The sequence below is a fragment of the Gymnogyps californianus genome, chromosome 5 (assembly GCF_018139145.2).
Source record: "Gymnogyps californianus isolate 813 chromosome 5, ASM1813914v2, whole genome shotgun sequence".
Lineage (NCBI taxonomy): Eukaryota > Metazoa > Chordata > Aves > Accipitriformes > Cathartidae > Gymnogyps > Gymnogyps californianus.
The window spans coordinates 15,019,611-15,038,383 of NC_059475.1; the positions used below are offsets into that span (position 1 = coordinate 15,019,611).

Consider the following 18,773-nt stretch of genomic DNA (forward strand, 5'->3'; position numbering starts at 1 on the left):
TGGAGCTGAACATTTTAAAGTCGCATCTGCCTTAGTTGAATTTTAGATGTGTCTTGGAGCATTTGATTATACATATGTAATAAAACTGTCTGCCTTCAACAGGTACATGCACAGCACCCTAGAGCTTCTGGAATGGGAGACAAGCACTCCAGCTTCTCCATGCCTGCTGTGCTTTAATGTACCCCAGTGTCCTTTCATTACCCACCATCAATTCAACTTATTCATGCTAACCTTAACCGGTTTTTTGAATGCATCCAGCCCTGCTTCTTGACCACAGACAGCAAAGCTTCGTGGGGATTTAGAGTTCACAGAGCTGAGTATGAGGTGTAGAACTAGTTAATACAGGAGAAAGAGATAACTGAGCCTAGATAACGCATGCTTTTACCAGAAAAACTTTTGCAGTTGTGATGATAACATATGTTTTTAGGGTTATACCTTAGCTATAAAAGAAAGGCAAAAAGTCTTTACAGTGGGAGAGTGACAGACTTAGTCTTAGGCCTCATCAAACTGTTCATATAATTCAATACCTTGAAAAAGCAAGGTGCTTGACAACAAATTAACACAGCAATAGGCCTCCTTTTTTGTAAACTATTACAGCTCCTGACAAGGATTTATTTACTAAATAATATAAGATTAGTTCTTTACACTAAGTAAAACACTGAAGATTTACTGATTTCAGTGACTGACTCTCAAGTTTTTATTTGTGCAAAAACTAATTTTCCTAATTTAGTGTGAAAATACTATATGCTGGTATACCATTAAAAAAATTCTATATAGGAAATACATTTGCATGAAAAAAGTCCTAAAATAGAGGATGCATAACTAATACACTACCTTTTTGCCACCAGGTCCACAGTACATTAATTTCATTTAAAACGCACTGACCATACAGGATAAATTGATTTTGCTTTATATGGTGTTGACAGCCATGTTTATTGTGCAGTGAAATGTACTGTAGTTTCAAACTGACTATATCCATCAACACAGGGCAATATGCTGACTACTGGGCCAGATGAAGACATACATTACCCTGAGAGCAAAACACTCATTCGTATACGGCAGTGTCTTCTCCTGAGGATCACCATGGTAATTTATGATGCCTCCAATGCCATTACTTTACAACTGACACCAATTTGGCAATTTGTATACTAACATGCGTGCACATAAAAGAAGACAGGTTTGTGGCAAATGTGAGATGTAAAACTATTTTAATACTATTCTAAGTTAAGTACCATGCTACAGGTGTTCAGCATTTACAGGAGGCTGCAGCTGCAGTCAGCTTTTTATTGCAAAAAGGAACAGTAGTTTTGCTGAGCGATCTCCATGTAGGACCAGTTTAGGGGTGTGTATAGTTAATGAGGCTCTGTCCATTGTTGTCAGAAGGCTTGGAACATGCATATCAAAGATACCGTCTCTTGAGAGAGGATATATTTATTGTGAAACTATAATAACTTACAAACATAGTCAACACTGAAACATTTATTGAGACAAATGGCTATATAATTTGAGAAAAATCAAATATATCATGTAATGGTTGTTCCATCTTTTAAAATAATACTATAAAATTTGTAACTGGTATGTGGGCAATTAGGAAGTTGGTGACAAATTAAAAAAATTAAATTATTATTGATGCAAAAGTTGTCATTTGTTATTCAGCTACTCTACTCACAGCAAAAGAAAGAAGACATATTTGAATCCATATGATGATTTTCCATCTTTTACTTTCCCAAAGGTACTTATTCACTATGGCTAAGTAGTTTGTCTTTAGCCCTTTCTAACACAATTTTGGCCTGATCTTTCAATCCTAATGCAGGCAAAGAGTACCTTTACTAGGATCAAGATTATAGGCCGGCTTTTTAGTCTGGATATAATTTAGATAGAATGAAAAAAAAAAAAAAAGAAGAAAAAAACCCACCATAAATGATCTGTTTTCAGAGAAAGGTTATGTTGGAAAACAATTCTTACTTAGAGTAATAAATTACAACCATCCCAAGAAGGCCAAGAAGCTCTGGCTGCATCTGCTTTAAGCAAGTCCATACTTGAAGGATTTGAAAAAGCAGCCAAAAAGTTGATGTTCTTTGTGCTTGATCTCTGGGGGAATATTTGCATGTTGACCCATAGGCCATCACAAAAGCATCTGCAAAATGAATTTCTGCAAATAACTAAAGTAATATAATCTCCATGTTCTTCTAACTATCAGAACTACACAATTATATTCAGCATATAAAGCATTACAAGAAAATACTTCTGTTAGCATGTGATTCTACGTGGGGAGCCAGAAAGTCTCAGTACCTTTTTAGCTTAGAAATGAGGCGCTAATGATATAAAAAGCACATATGCTCAGTGAGCTCTTACAAGTTGAAACACATAAGAACAAGCTTTCAAACTGGTTGTTCTTGGGTACTTCATCCTGTCAATCAGATATTTAGACAGTATTGTGCCCTATATAAACAATTTCAACAGGTTTTACAAAGTATGGGGTTTTTTCTTATTGCGATAATTATAGTACTGACAGAGGCTGAAAGAGACACCTGAAATTTTTCAAGGAAAGATATATACAACTGCAAAGAAGTAGGTGTTTTACTTCTTTCTGAAAATATTATCAGGAAAGTCTACTAAATAATAAACCCAAAATAATAGATAAAATAAAAATGTACTACTAATGAAGGGGGAGAAGAGAGGAGGAAGTTGGTAATTGTCTCCCTATGGCAACTAATGCTCTATCTGCTAGTTACTGTTCATACTGCAATCATAGGAGGAGGTTTTGATTTTCAGAATTAAGAGCTTGGTCAGAATTAAAAATTATTGCAAAAGTAGTACAGTTTGGCTGCCCTAATGGCTTAGTTGGCAAAGAAGTCTACACTTCGGCCTAAAGGCTGGGGCTGTCCTCAAAGTGACACTTTTAGCTTCTGAGGGTGTGAACTGCCTCACTTCCTAGATGATTTGCATTTGTTCAACTTGTCATGACTTTGATGATTTAAAACTAAAGCAGATTAGAGGAGAATGATCAGCTTTTGTGGATATATGGCAGGCAACTCCTCTGTGGAAACTGGATTCCAGACTAGACTCTAGGGACAATACTGGGTCAAAGAACACCAGAGAATGAATCTAAAAATGTTACATCTTCATTAAAGTAATGTCAAACAATATTTTTGTTCCAAAAGAGACTGATTGCTTTCTAATGACAGTGCAGGGGAAGAAGAACCCCTGTTCTTTAGAAAGAGAAAAGAATCTGATCATCAACAGGAAAGATAAACATTTTCACATTAATTAAATGTTAAGAAACACACAGTAACAATTGTTGCATTGTTTATTTATTTATTCCTGCCTTTATCTGAGTTTCTCACCTTTTATAATGACAAGAATTTTAGAACAGGCACCATCTCTTAGCATGTTCCCTGAAATCTTGGCCACATTAGGGTTAATCCTATTGTCTTTAACGAGATGTGGTTTTACCTTCCATTTTAAACATCTACCACAACAAAACCTCAAACTGGACCTTTACATGTTACCAGAATGCAAACAATAATAAACATGATAGAAAGGAGCAAAAAAAGGGTGACAAAAAGATGAGGAAAGAAAAAGAAGTGACAGCAAAAAGAAAGATATTTTTATCAGTCACTCTGTTATTCCTTAATTACTCTTCACACTCTGGCCATTGATTCATGTTTGAAGTGATACATTTCCTTTAACTCCCCCACAGATAATTTGGCTACTCTAGAGAATATGCTGCATACCATCTTCCATAGACATATACCAAGAGAGGATATATAGAAATAAAGACAATCTTTCTAGGTTCCTAGTGTAAAAGTGACTGGTTAGTAGTAAAGCTCCTATCGTCAGTTACTCATTAAGCTGAGATGACATTTTTGTCTACTTTGGAAAAGACTGACTGTGACCTCCAAAATATCTGGCCCTGTCTGTGGTAATACAACTAGCACTGCTAGCAGCTTGCGTTGCAGAGACTAGAACCTAATGAACATGCAAACAGAAGTCACTCTTTTACTACTAGAGATGGGTTACTCATAAACATGGAAATGCCATAAAAACAGGGAGCATGAAAAACCAGCTTGGTAGTCCCCCTTCCTGCTCTTAACCTGTGGACAGACAAATGCAGCCTTTATGAAAGATACAGCAATATTTCAAATCAAATAGAAAAATGCAAATCTGGAAAGAATAGAATGACGAAGCTTTGGAAAGTTTAGAATACAAGAATAATCATTTAACTATTATTTTGAGTTATTAAGTTCAATATGCAATTTTGGAGGTTACAAAAATTACTACTTCACTGTAATCTAAGTGACTTGTAGCAGTGTTAGTGTAACATTTATCTGTTTTGCCCCTTGCCTGCCTCTTACTTCTTCATCCCCATCCACCATCCACATTCAGAAGACTTTCTCATTCTTTATTACCAGCAAAGGAGGCAAAATAAATGGGTATCTCATGAACTATTGTCATTACTGGCATGTCTCGTCATCACTAGGCGAAACTAATACCCACTTGGAAGGATGACTGGCTCTGGGACGGGGATGCCTGTAGTCACACAGTGGCACAAATGTTCTGCAGGGAAGTGTCTGTTTGTCAAGCTGCTTTTGTTTCAAATGCTAAACAAATATTATTCAGCTGGGATTTGAGGGCTGAATATTTCTTATAGGCTGCACGTCAGTGAATGAAAAGGGGGAAAAAACTGAGAAAAACATGAGTGATTCATGAAATACTTGAATATTTAAATGGGCTCTCAAATATTTCACCTGCAAGGGTTCTGAAATGTGCTAAGTAAATACCAAGAGGTGGGAATATACTGTAGCACAGGTTAGCTACATCCATGCAACACTTGGTTATGATAAGGCTTCTATTTTTCCTGTTAAGAGGCTCCATTCTCTTTAAAACATCAACAAGAAGAACCAAAAGGGAATTCCCTAAGGTCAGCTCTGAGGAAACATAAACCTCTAATTCAATAACTCCGCTACTGCACTGAAAAAGGCCTTATTATTGCAACATCCATATGGAGTCAATTGGACATTAATGACTAATCAATCCCTCCCCTTTCTATTCTACTTATAGTGTCACAAGCCATGTTTAGATTAGCCCATTTCCTGCTTGGGATCGCTCAAGATGTCTTTTGTTCTTTCAGGGCTGGCCTGATGGAGGCAGCTTAAACAAACACATGACCCAAGTGGTGCAGGAGTTATAAACTGCCATATGTGAATGAACAAAGGGGCCATACTAAAGCCTTTTGTGGTATTTGTTAATGTTTTTCATCTGAGTTTAAAAAGACCTAATGACTTTGTGGTGAGCTGATGCATGTGGCTCGTGGCTTTGCAAAATGAAGGAAATTCTAGCCAGTTATATATCAGCATATATTTTCTGAAGTGCCTTGTTTTCAGTTTTGGTGGCAGTGAGTTTACTTTTTTAGTACATTTGTTTTACATATGCAAGCAAAATTCTTAATCTCAAAACACAGCACCGGTTTTCACAGCCATCCTCACAACCTGCATATACGTCTTTCCCCATTTGAAAGTCTAGAGCTAAAATTAATAGTGAAATATCTTCTGTGAGTGAAATCAACTATTCTCAGCTCTATCAGTGGTAGCAGTTCACTTCACCAGTGTTTAAAGCTGAATTGTTAGTTGGGTCATATTAAATACTGAAACAGTATTTCTGAATAAGCTATTAGCACATCCATGCTCCACAGCCAGCCATGCCCAAATCTACAGTATTTAAATGAATTAAAACTGCTAAATGCAACTAATTTCTTGATGGCTTACACAAACAGTTTAGATTTCTTGACCACATTTTATGGCATAATTAACCCTCATGGAAATTTGCCATGGAATACAGCTAAAACAATACAATAATCTTTTAAATTACATGGAATATTAACTGAATAAATTAGTGCTTAAGGCCTGACTTAAGCCCTCAGTGGCCTACATAGTCCCACTTGTGCTGTAACATAGGAGCATGAGAAGTTATTCTGTGGAGATCCATGAAACATCTAGATAGAAATTGGGATGAAGAAGCAGTGTCTACTACAAATTTGGGGAGGTATGTAAGTGTCATAAGATTTTTCAATCATGTGCCACTTGCAGACTTCAAGACCCTTCAGAGATAATTAATTAAATGCTAACAACCCCATACTGACATAGATATTACTGATAGAAAAAATGTGAAACATATTTAAGTTGAAAGTTATTCAGCCTAAGTAATGACACCAGAAGTAAGGGATTGCCAGTCATCAGGTCTAACTACAATCAACATTCCCACGAACACTATTGTTGTTTCCCTTTGATATTTCATTTCATACTCAAATGAGGAAAGCAGAGGCCCACAGAAAGGAAAACCATGGACAAAACAGCCCAGCCCAAGAGAAATATTACCAATAATTATTGTTAGGTATCTGACAAGTTCTATCGATACTGCAAATTGTTTGGGTTTTTTTTTTCAGAAAAACTGTTGTTCTAACAGCTAAGCAATTATTGTTACTATATTAATCATATTCAAACTCAAAACAATACAAAGAGGAATGAACTAATCTATTTAACATAAAAATGTTTCCATAAGAATAACAGCTTTATTGCCAGTGGAGCTGTTACTCACATAATTTCAAATTTCTTCTGAAATTACAGTGTCACCTAGAACATCCAGAAAACATGATACTGATTTAAAACACAGGGATTAATTCTGCAGTCTTCAGTCATCCCTAACAGTTTTTTTTAAAAAATCCTGCCTGAACAAGGGCCATAAGACATGATCCATTCATATTTCAGTAAGTGCTTTATTTTGTTTTAAGATGGAGAAATGACAGACAGGAATTCACCACAGAAAAAAAGGCAGCCTGACTTTGATGGATGCATTATTCAAGGTGTGGCTGAACACTGTTAATGAACTACTTTGCTTGCTCCTTTGTAGCAAAACAATGAGTTTTAAAAGCTTAAGTACAACGTGGTTTATAAAAGGGAACTACGTTTAACAATGGGAGAGAGGTTTACAAAACCACCTCCCTCAAATTATGTGATATTAATGAAATGCAGAATACTTTGCAAAAGGTTTTAATGTGTATTGGAATCACTGCTTTAGTGGCCCATTTCCTGCATTCAGTCTGCAATTGAATTTGTCACCTTCTGGCATATGCAACATCGTTCTTTGTATCAATATAACTAATTCCCTCCATCCAGTGTTTGCTGTTCTCACTTGTCATATTGTATCAGTAATTAGATGGCAAGGACCTAGGGCTAGGATACACATATGCCATTTCTTCTTGCCTTTCACATGGGTTGCTGATATTATAATAGTTAATAATATTATTAGTAAATAATATATCATGAAGGGAGAAAAGCAAAAGCAGCATGATAACAGGAGCTGTAAGTTAACAAGTAAAAATAAATATTAGGAAAAACTCTTAAGGCTAATTTTTCAAATATGCTGCACCTGTGCATTTGGGATTTGTGAGTGAAGCCAGGAAGATGTTTTTACAAACAGGGCAATGGCACGTCCAAATACATTGCCACATTTACCTGGTTTGGATAAAAAATGGGGGATTTGCCATGAAATAGGGGCTTATGTGGAAATTTACACATTAGTCTTTTGTGAAATACTGCACTTTCTGTGAAACCACCCCTGCCAAATTGAAAACATAATCATTTAATATTTGTAGAAGCTGTGAAGATACTGTAATGCCCACCCCACACACATTTTGGACCACTGATGCTGTGAAATTAAATCAAAGTACAAATTAAGAAAATATTGTCCCCTTGCTACTAAGTTCTGCACTAAACGCTTGCTTAGATACTTCGCATACCTATGTGGAAGAAAGGCAGATGCTCTTAAACACTTTTCTATTGCTGAGATACTGAGGTTCCTGAAGGAGAAAATGGTGTGCAGTACAGACTTAGAAAAATAGACAGTTGTACAAAGAGGACTTGTCTGAATCTGTATCAATTGCTCATGCTTAGCCAGAATATATAATGTTCTTTCCTTAATGTATTCATACTTCTGCTCCACTCCCTGTGCTCAAGGAGGTAAGGAAGAAGGGCAAGATTCCTCCCTCCTCCATGCAGTATGATATAATGGTGGCTTTCTCCGTCAGCTGAAAATTCAATTGTGCCTCGAAATTTTACACTATTTTAGGCAGCTTCAAGATCCTTTTGCGATATTGGAGCAATACAAAGACATGTGCAGAGCTAAGAATCAGGACCATGGGGTGTTTTACACCTGTGGTGGCTGTACATAAGTGTGAAAAAGTGTTTTAAACCACTGAACTACTATATTTAATTTTTCACTCACTCCACTTAAAAATAGCTAAGCAAACTGACTGATGCTTTCAGCATTTGTGACAATAATTTTCTCATGGGCAAAGATTTTCTGTGTAAAACTGCAGCCCACAGTTACTTTTTACAGCCTTGTTCTAAATTCCTGAAAATAATGTTTTACTATATAATGGAAATTGTGACAAGCCCTTAACCATAACTGTGCTAATAGGCACCCCTATGTAAAACTCAGGGCATTGTAACAGTGGTTGGTTGTACAACATCAGAAGTTCTAACCACTTTTTTTTTAAATAAAGGTACTATTCTATAAGAATCAATTACTGGAGCATGGAAACAGCAAACGAGAAAGCCTCATATTTAGCAGTAGGAAAAAAATACCTAAGACAGTTGAAAATCAAAAGGTAACACTTGTGGAGGACATCCAGATTTATTATTCTGAAAGTGAGAAGCATGCTATATGCTAAATATTAGTGTCTTGAGAAGAATAAGTTTCAATGCCATGGGAGGATCAGTCCACACACCCCCAGCTCAGATTTTTCAGTACTCAAAGTGGGAGTTCCCCCTGTAAAATGTTGTGGGGATGCTGGCAACAATGAGATTCATGAAGTGGTTGCCATCAGAAGAGTGATGGGATGGTTCTTAAAGACAGAAGATCTTATTCCTATCCCATTTGCAGGCGTTGGGTTACTCCAGGGCTGAGGTGCTGAATCTCATCCAATGCAACTGAAATATTGTGTCTAAGTTCTTTATCCCAGATTCCTGATCTGAGTTATTCTGAAAAATTTAAGCATATCACTCAAGTATCAGGCACAATCAAATAGATTCATGGGTGTTAAAAATGGCAATCACTATTAATGAAGGCCACCTTTTAGCATCTGGTCTAATTAACCAAGATAATAAGTTATTTTATCTTTAAATAATAAAGATACACTTATGGGATTTTTTTTTTAATCAAAGACCTATAACAAGAATTCAGAGGAATAAAAATTCCAGTACTTGAGCTTACTGCATTCTCTCTGGAAACACTTCTCTGTTTTCAGACAGCTTTCACTGTTTTCTGATTTTCATCTTTCCGCTCTCAACTGCCATAACAACTATTACAAATATTTATGTGCGACAAATACTGGCATGGAGAGGCAGTCTTTCCTCCAGTATTTATGAAGCACTGTCACAAAAGTAGCGATGCTTTGTCATGCATGTACTACCTGCTGTTTACACCTCTGCATAGGAGGGTGTTAAACAAGTTACCTCACAGGTTTGGATTGTGTTGGCAGCCTGCCATGATTGATCTGCCTGCAAATCCATGGTTCTCTTTCACCTACCTCTTCAGCTGCTCAACGTTAACCTTTTTTGAAGTTAAGAAGGAACTGTGTCACCCTTTTGTATAAGCAATTATTTACTATTGGGCATATATGAGAATGTTGAGGCCTTGAGTGCTCCTTTAAGAAAGCATTGATCTGTTTTTTACTTAATAGATTTGCAAAACCCAGGCACTTGTCATGATGTCTGTTCTATCACAAGGGAGGGAGAAAATGAAGCTTTGACAGATGGACAGAAATTTGGAGCTGGACAAGGTGGCAGTTTCTCCTCATCCTTAGATATGAGCCTTGTGCTCCCTTTGTAGCTCCTTTTTCTCATGTTTCTCCCCACATGAAACTATGGCCAAGAAACTACACTATACATTGCAAAGACTTCCTGTCTTTTCCCCAGTTAGCTCATTCCTTTCCTCCACATGATTCCACATTCAGTGCTGCTGCTGCCATTGCAACTACTCATTGTTCACCATGTTCTGGCAATTGGTTAAATCTGTGATGATGCCTAACACCATTTCTTTCTTTCTCTGCCATTCAATTTCCCTTGCTTTTGGGCAGATAGAATCTCTCATTGTACTACAACATGCCTTGCAATGTGGCTAGCCAAGTTAAATATGAATGGGAAGTGCTAATTTTATGGACATAAAAAACCAGACTGCTGTTAACTGTTGCAAATATGGAGCGATTCATTGACTTTGTGTGTTGGTCAGCAAATCCACCATCTGAAATGCTGCAGAACTGGGTTCTTAAGCTTACTACTGAATAGAAATATGTTCTTTTAAAAGCAAAGGTGAGCTTGTGCTCCTCCAAGCTTGGGTTTAGGTCCAAAATCAGGTTCAGACCAAAAACTGTGTATATCTGAACTGGAATTAATAAGATCAAGCTAGGGCTTACTGCTGCAACCAGCCTATTACCAACGGTTATGCAGCTTGCAGTCCCCAGCTGGCTTGCATTCAGCCTACTTGGAGCATGGTAAAAGATATCATGATCAAATAGATAAGGCTTAAAGCTATATAAACTCAAACAGTGACTTGGTATATAGAAAAACACAATCTTTAAGTGAAGGAACTTACAAATTAAAGTAAGAGACAGCAGGCAATGAAAGGCAGGACACAGGCACTAAGTCAATGAATTTAAGAAGATGGGCTGGTACCAATCCTATGCTGAGGACTCCAAGATACATCTTAATGACTGACTCAACATCTAGGTTTCATAGCAAAGGTTATCCTTTGGGAGACTTTGAAAAGTCATAGTCCAACACAAGGATAAACAAATACATAGATACAGATAAAGTGGACAGACAGATCCCACCACATTATTTAGAATTGTTTTTATCTAAACTAGCAGGCATGTACCTATCCTCAGAACTATGGTCCATGCTTAACGCACACTGGTAGATTAGTATCAAAGGAAGAAGCAGCAAATGCTAAACACAAAATTTACTACCACATGAGAAATAGAACAAATGAAAACATCAAAACAGGACTCAGAAGAAAAGGTCTTTGTGTATGTTGTCCCAAATGGTAAACTGTGAGGCCAACTATTTAGCTCACAAGCCCCTGATTCTAATATATTAACATGAATGAACATGGAACTAAATGTTAAGTACTAATACGGCACTTTCATCTGTTTCCATTTGCTTTATAAAAATGAATTTAGCTTCACAATGCATCTGATTTTTCACTTGGGAAAACAGGACACAGAGAAGTTATTTCTCTTTTACAAAATCACACAATGAGGCAGTGGCAAAACAATAACATTCAGATGTTTTTGCCCTGAGCCCAGGATCCAATCAAGAAAACTATATTTTAACAGATCCAATTCTTTGGCAGGAATGAAGATCAGGTCTTGATGGAATTTGAATCCCTGACTATGACTGCTGAAGGAAACCACACTGCAACCTGAGCTAAGGTAAAATCAGTAATTGTCAACAGGAACATTAGGTCTATTCTGCAGATTTCTATCTACTACAAAACAAAATCTTAACATACTTCCTGCAAATTTCCAAAGCATTTGACCACAACCACAAAAACAGAAGGATCCAAAAACATAGAGCATATTATACAAGCACAAGATCCATAAACATGGAGCGCATTATACGATTCCAAAGAAGCAGCACTATCACCAAAAGTGAGCATCTGTGACAGGAATATCTTTTTTAGAACTTGAACCAAAAAAACATATTCAGATCATCCAATATTCTCAGATAACTAAGAACTAAATGCTTTAGGTTCCCCCACCTGGAATTCAAACCGGGCTCACCTGTGGCTCCTGACTATATTCTACACACACTGGTCAGTTGATGTATGTCAGTCATGTTCAAAAAGGGGTTTTAGCTATACCTAGATTCAAAGCTGTCTTGGTGTGTCCATGCCAGTTAGCTGTATTTCAGTACTGACAATCTCAAATGTTCAAAATTATGAAGCCGCCTACAGAAAGAATGATGTTTCCTTTAAAATGATGAGGTTTGGAGAAAAAAAAAATCCTTGTTTAGTTCTATAATTGGCTGTTGTTTATAATTTTGCATACCAGTCACCGAACATTTATGAGGCTCTCAAATCATGTTTTTGAATTTTGCTAGCTACAAATGTATCATATATTTTAACATGACAACTGGGATTTCCAGGTAATGATATAAGTCTAATAGCTGTGGATTATTCATCAATGGTGTCACAGTCAGTGGCAATGTTTTTGAATATAGTCTGAGCACGATTTTTAATATAGTTAGCCCAGTCCTGCTGGTGGCTAAGGAATTAACAGAGATGTCCGTTTATGTCATATTTAATATAAAACTCTTGTTGATGATTTTCAGGCCTCCGTTCAGACGACAGTTAGGTCATTATGAGTAACACAAGCTTTGAATACGACTTCATATGTTAGGTCATCTCTGAAAGTACACCTAGTTACCATTAATCTTAAAAAAGTTTTCACACACTGGGCAGGGACAACAAGTTAAGTCTTAAAAGTAATTCTGCAATATCCTTTCATATCTGTCTTATAATTGCATAGAGCTAAATTCAAAGAATTTCAAGACTTGTCTTATACTTCATGATTCAAAAAAAATATACATGTAGCTTCAGCTTCTGATCAATGATCCAGTACCGCAAGCACTCCTAAAATTAAAGGAAAACATGACTCTGATCCTGTCAAACTCAGATCACTGCCATATGTTATAGAAAAGATGTAAGGAGTAGAGAGAAATCATTGCTAGATACTATTACAAAGGCATTCCATAAAACACAGAAGTGTACTGATATTTCTTATAACAAATTACTTGGACCTTAAAGGCTGTGTCAAAGCTATGGGAACCAGGAGCACTTCCCAGATCTGGTCTATCTCGGCTGCCTGTTGGGATGAGACAGACATGTACCATGTCTCTGCACACTTTAGTTTCCTGTGGAAACACAGGTGTGCACGTAGGCAGGGAGTGGAACTGCACTTCCATAGCCCCTTTGGTCTAGATCAGTTGGGGGATCAGGATGCAGCCCAAACTGCACTTCCCGCCAGTTTATGGCCAGCAATGGGACTAAATTTGGAGTCCTTGGCTCAGGAATAAATCTGTTATACCACTCCCCCAGCCCCACCCCCCCACCCCCAAAAAAAGCCCGCTACAAATAGTCAATATATCTTCTCTAAATGTAGTAAATTTCATAATTCTGAAGTTCTAAAATTCTGGTGATGGGAGTAAAACCATCTGACAGATCTAACAGCCACACACTCACTCTGTCACAACTGCACTTGGACCTCAGAGATCTGAATGTATTTCTGATGAAGAAAGATAGGGAGTCAAAAGGTGACCACCAACATGTTACTTCAGAAATCTTTATTTTCTCTATGACTGTGTTATTTGCGTAAAAGCACACAGCAAAACACATAAATATTATCTAAAGATGTCTACAGCAACCTGCACTCAAACGGTATCTAAAAAAAAATAGAAAAAAAGATTAAAAGTAAGTAACAATGACAAAACAGAAAGGAAGGTGTGAAACACACTAAGTTTTCAAAGAATATGACTATGGCTATTAGGAACCTTTGACATTCAGTTGAGTTTGTGACCTTGGCAACACACTAAAATGCAACAAGGCTCTCTTCTTAGAGGAGGCCAAAGAAGAGCAACGAAGCTGGTGAGGGCTCTAGAGAACAAGTCCTATGAGGAGTGGCTGAGGGAACTGGGCTTGTTTAGTCTGGAGAAAAGGAGGCTGAGGGGAGACCTTATCGCTCTCTACAACTACCTGAGTAGCGAGGTGGGTGTCGGTCTCTTCTCGCAAGTAACAAGTGATAGGACGAGAGGAAATGGCCTCAAGTTGCACCAGGGGAGGTTTAGATTGGATATTAGGAAAAATTTCTTCACCGAAAGGGTTATCAAGCACTGGAACAGGCTGCCCAGGGAAGTGGTTGAGTCACTGTCCCTGGAGATATTTAAAAGATGTGTAGACATGGTGCTTAGGGACATGGTTTAGTGGTGGACTTGATAGTGTTACGTTAATGGTTGGACTCGATGATCTTAAGGGTCTTTTCCAACCTAAATGATTCTATGATTCTAAAGAATAAATTTTCAAGTTTCTTAGTAAGCCAGTGCTGAAACGGACACGTATGGAAGCACAAAATAATAGCAACACATATAAAAACTTTGTGACATGGCGAACCTAGAAAGATCTGTATTAGTTTCATGACAATTAGAAGCGTTAATATTCTTGAAGATGAACAGAGTCTGTAGCATGGTACAGTACATCAGAGGCCACGGTTTAACTGCTGATATTTCAGCAGCACTGTTTTCAATGGACTTCCACTCTAAATGATACCACACTAGAAGTGTCATCTCTTAGCTTGCGTGCCAAAGATAAGGGGCAAAACTTGGGTGATATTTTGAATGTCTTTTTTTTATATCCAGCTAATATCTAAATTCACCTTGTCTACAACTAGAAGGACAAATAAGCAGCTCAGTTTTGAACTCCTGCCAATGTTTTTTTTCAGATCAGCAGAGGTATTCATCCAGCACCTCTTTTCCAGAGACATCTCTTGGCTGCTAAACAAAGTCTGGAAATCTGAATCCATTCATGAACTCAGATTTCCCATGTGGCAACACGCCATGCCTCAAACTGCCCCACTAGCTCTAGAAAGATATGCACACTGTCCTTAAGCTGGCGCACATCACTGTAGCTTGGGTTACATATGTCAAAGCTGCGTTCTGCACTATCCAGTAAGAGAGGGGGGCTGTCAGTACCACGAGGTGTATCAAGATACTAAATTAAGGACACTAGAAAGAGAAAGGATGAATTGAAGGAAATTAGCTAAACCAAGAAAGTCGTCAGGGACTTGATGTCATATGAACCAGTAACTGTGTATCTGTAAGTATTCTGTTGCAACTTTTCATCCCAACTGCGGAAAAAAATATCCTCCAACATGCCGAAATATGAGAAGTTGCCGCAGGATGGAAATTCCTTTACAAAGCAGTTTATAAATAACTGATTAGTCAACAAGTACTTTTGAAAGTCCATGTATCTCCTAAGTCCTTTTTTCTAGAAAAAAATCATTGCAAAACACCTGTCTGAAAATTATTTTTTACCTACATTCCATTCATTATTTTTCTGTTCATTATATTTCTGTTCAAAGACCATACAACAGTGGCCAATCACATCCAAAAAAGGATGAATAAATGAAACTCATAAATAATAGCTCCCTAGAAATGAAAATCTGGAAATTATTGGTTTTATAAGGAACTATTTATATATATATATATATATATATGGAAAATCTGAAATGTCTCGTTAAGGTGCTAGCCTCCTTCTGAATATTATTTGTAATAAATAGCTGATGACCTTCAGTCATCATCTTATCTTACTGTTATGGAGACCTGAAATCTTGACTATGTCAAAATACTTAAAAAAAAATTTTAAGCAAAAAACATGTCAGCATGTGCTCCTGGTGCATGTGTCAGTTCCATGTGATAAGTTAATCATGATATTAAGCCAACAAGTAGGAATATTTTGCTGAATTAAATTTGAGAGTTAACTATTCTTCTGTATGGACGAATCAACACAGGAACATCTTGGAACTGAACTTGCAGCTTCTCCATCGTATACAAGTCCTTGCCCAAAATACTTTTAAATTCAGCTTTTCTGGTTTGCCTAGAGACTGATTAAAGATAATGTATGTCGGTTGGCAAGCAAGGAGAATTAGGGCTCTAAAATGTTTTATCACAGGCATATCATGTACTACCTATACAGTAAAGAAAAGAGAACATTTACATGTCCTTTTGTTGTCAGACTTCAACATGAAGGGACAATTCGTGAGACCTTACCTGGACCATTTATTTCTGGGTCACAGAGAGACAGAACAGAAAATGTGCTCATAGGAATATTTCTCTATACAGAAAATATTAATGCCTTTTTATCAGAAAAATTCTGTCACAGTATTTCAAGAATCATTTGAAAATAACTCTATTTGTCAACAATCACAACTTTATTGGTCCTATTCTTTTGAACCAAGAAAAAAAGCAAATTTTGAACCTGTCAGATGTTTGGGTATTAATGGAAAAATTTAGAGATGTTTTAACCTTTTCTCAAGAGCAGGGGCATAACTAGAACTTATCAGGTTAAAAAAGAGCAAGATGATTCTCAAACAGAAGTAAATTGAGGGGGCAAAATGTTGCATAATATTCTATCTGAATAGTACATTAATCTTACTACCGTGACTGGTAGGGTTCCTATCTATCTACATGTTCTCTTCTAACGTATCATAGGGTAGAGAGGATACCAGTGGCATCCATTTCCAGAGCATGCAGGTAACTCTGCTAGAGACTAAGCTCAGTCTTGATAAACACTGATTTCCACCTGTGGCTTGACACTCTATGCCCGATATATAGAACTCTCACTGAAATGAGTGCAAATGCACTGAAGGTTTATATCATGAAAAAGACATTTTCATATAGAAAATGTGAAATATTTTTCCATTATCATTTGACAGCTGCCTGTCAATAAAATTGTGCTTGCTATATCTTGAATAGTTTGTGAGTGCACTGATGGGTAGACTTCTTAAAGAGCTCTAACTTTCATCAAAGCTGCTAAATCCTTAAAAACTGGTGAAAATATATATATGTACATATTACCTTGCTGAGATAATTTTCTGAATGTTTCCTACACTTTTATTAACAGTATAAAATGTAAACACTTAATTGACAGCTGCTGGTGGAAAAAAATAGTTGCGTTGCAGAGGGGCTTAGAGGGCTATACAGTCCTTTTTATGTATCCACCCTTTCCTATGGACTTATTACAATCTCACAAAAACACAGAGAAATCATTCAAGTGTTACCCTGGGATGTAATCTAGACAGTACTTATGACACTGGCAGCATTTCAGCCATACCATTCTGTGATGCAATGTTCAATAACCCATCGTCAAAATTGCAACTCACCTTCTGCATCTTCTGGCCTTGTAAGATCAATGACACCAGGGCCCAGTTTTCCATCTTCATTGGGTTTCCCTGTTAACTGTGGGCCTAAATTTTCAAACCTTGTTCTTTCCTGGAAAAGAATAGAAGTAGTCTTAATACTTCATATAAGTTAGTTCTCATTATATGCCTGTGCATATGTGTATGCACTGATACATGCCTTATTTTTTAAATCTGAACAAATAATGAGTGTATTTAATTAAAATTTTAAATCAGGGACAATTTTTTACAGATTCTGAATGTTTGCATTTATGAAAATCAGTTTTAAATGTGAAACATATACAGAAACTTTGAGATTATTTTGATCTGCGCTGCCATAATGCATAAATGATTGTACATGCAAATACAAAACACTCTTGGCAGCAAACAGTGCTGATCGATGCTGCTCACTTTGCCTTTCCTCTTATTTTCTAACTTAAACTGGAAAAGACAATCAACATTTGGGAGACATGAAAACTCAGAAGTTGAAAGAAGAGTTTGTATTAAAATATACTGCTAATTTGATGGAAAAAGCACGTTTTCCCCACTATGAGATTCAAGTTTGCATTCACACCTCTGAGACAACACAAGTCTGAATTTTATGCAAGAGGTTTTCAAAGATAAGTATTTGAAAGAAGGAATAATAGATGACAGAACTGATATTATTATTTTGTCTAGGAATTTAAATTGTACCTCAGTGGAAAGGGAACCTAAGGAGGTTAAAAAAAAAAAAAGGAAAAAGAATGCACACTCCTAGAAAAACAGAAAGCTTTTGAAAGCTGGAGACCTCCATAGGAAACCTGGAACTAGAAAGTGGAAACTGAAAGGTATTTTATGTGTTAACCCAGTTCCTCAATCAACTGCTGGACAAGGGCACTACAAATGACAGTGTAATATTGTCTCACAATAGTAGTCTCTGTAGTACTGTGTATCAGTAGCAAAGCGTTCAATGGTTATCATTAATTTAGCGTTCTCATTTGAAGGAACATAGCACGTTTTCCCTCTTGCCTTGTTGTTACCTCTTCAGACTAAACTTGGCATTATGTTGTACTTGTGAATGAATGAAACCTTGTTGTTCATTACTATGAAACAATATTAAATGTCATGTCAGCTTGAATTTACAGACATGAAATACCAGCTTTCAGCTCTACGAACAGTTTCTCCATGTTATACTTAATGCATTATGCAGAAGTAGAGTGCTGATTGCTGTTCAGTCTATTGTTCAATGACCTAGTTCTGTGCTGTGCATACTAGACATAAGAAGAAAACATTAGGAGTTTCTCTCCTGCAAGATGGTTAGAAACTTGGAAATGTTCTTAAGGACAAAACATACTTGATGGCTTTGACTCCTCATTTGCTCCACCTCCAAATACTTCTGCTTTCCAATGTGATTATTTTTCTATTATCATTATCTTTCAGTAATAAAACCCCACCAGGCCAACTACTGAGGAATTCTTTTGATTCCTCATTCTTTTAATTCCTTCAGCCATGGATTTTTTAAATTATTTTCTGTTTAATTTGCAGAGGAAGACAAGAAAGCACAACCTGACACTGGATGTGCCACAACATGCAGCTGAGGCATTTCAGGTACTAACTACATTTCTAAAAGTTCCTCAGAATCTTCCAGTTGTCGAACAAAATAACTCTGCATTTTATATTTGGTTAACTTCTTAACCTATTTTCTTCTGTAAAATCTGTGGTTGATGAAGGAGCTTACATATACAAAGGAACTCACAAGAAAAGAAAGAGTTACAAATGAAATGTA

At 36.8% G+C, this 18,773-nt stretch overlaps 1 protein-coding gene across 6 annotated transcripts in view; it reads right to left on the reverse strand.

Moving 5' to 3' along the window:
* Nucleotides 1-18,773, reverse strand: part of SOX6 (SRY-box transcription factor 6) — a 378,275-nt gene that overhangs the window by 15,212 nt on the left and 344,290 nt on the right. For all 6 annotated transcript variants that reach the window (XM_050897879.1, XM_050897880.1, XM_050897883.1 and 3 more), the window contains one exon: nucleotides 16,994-17,102. In XM_050897879.1, the coding sequence (XP_050753836.1) occupies nucleotides 16,994-17,102 (109 nt within the window). The remainder of the gene's footprint in view (nucleotides 1-16,993; nucleotides 17,103-18,773) is intronic.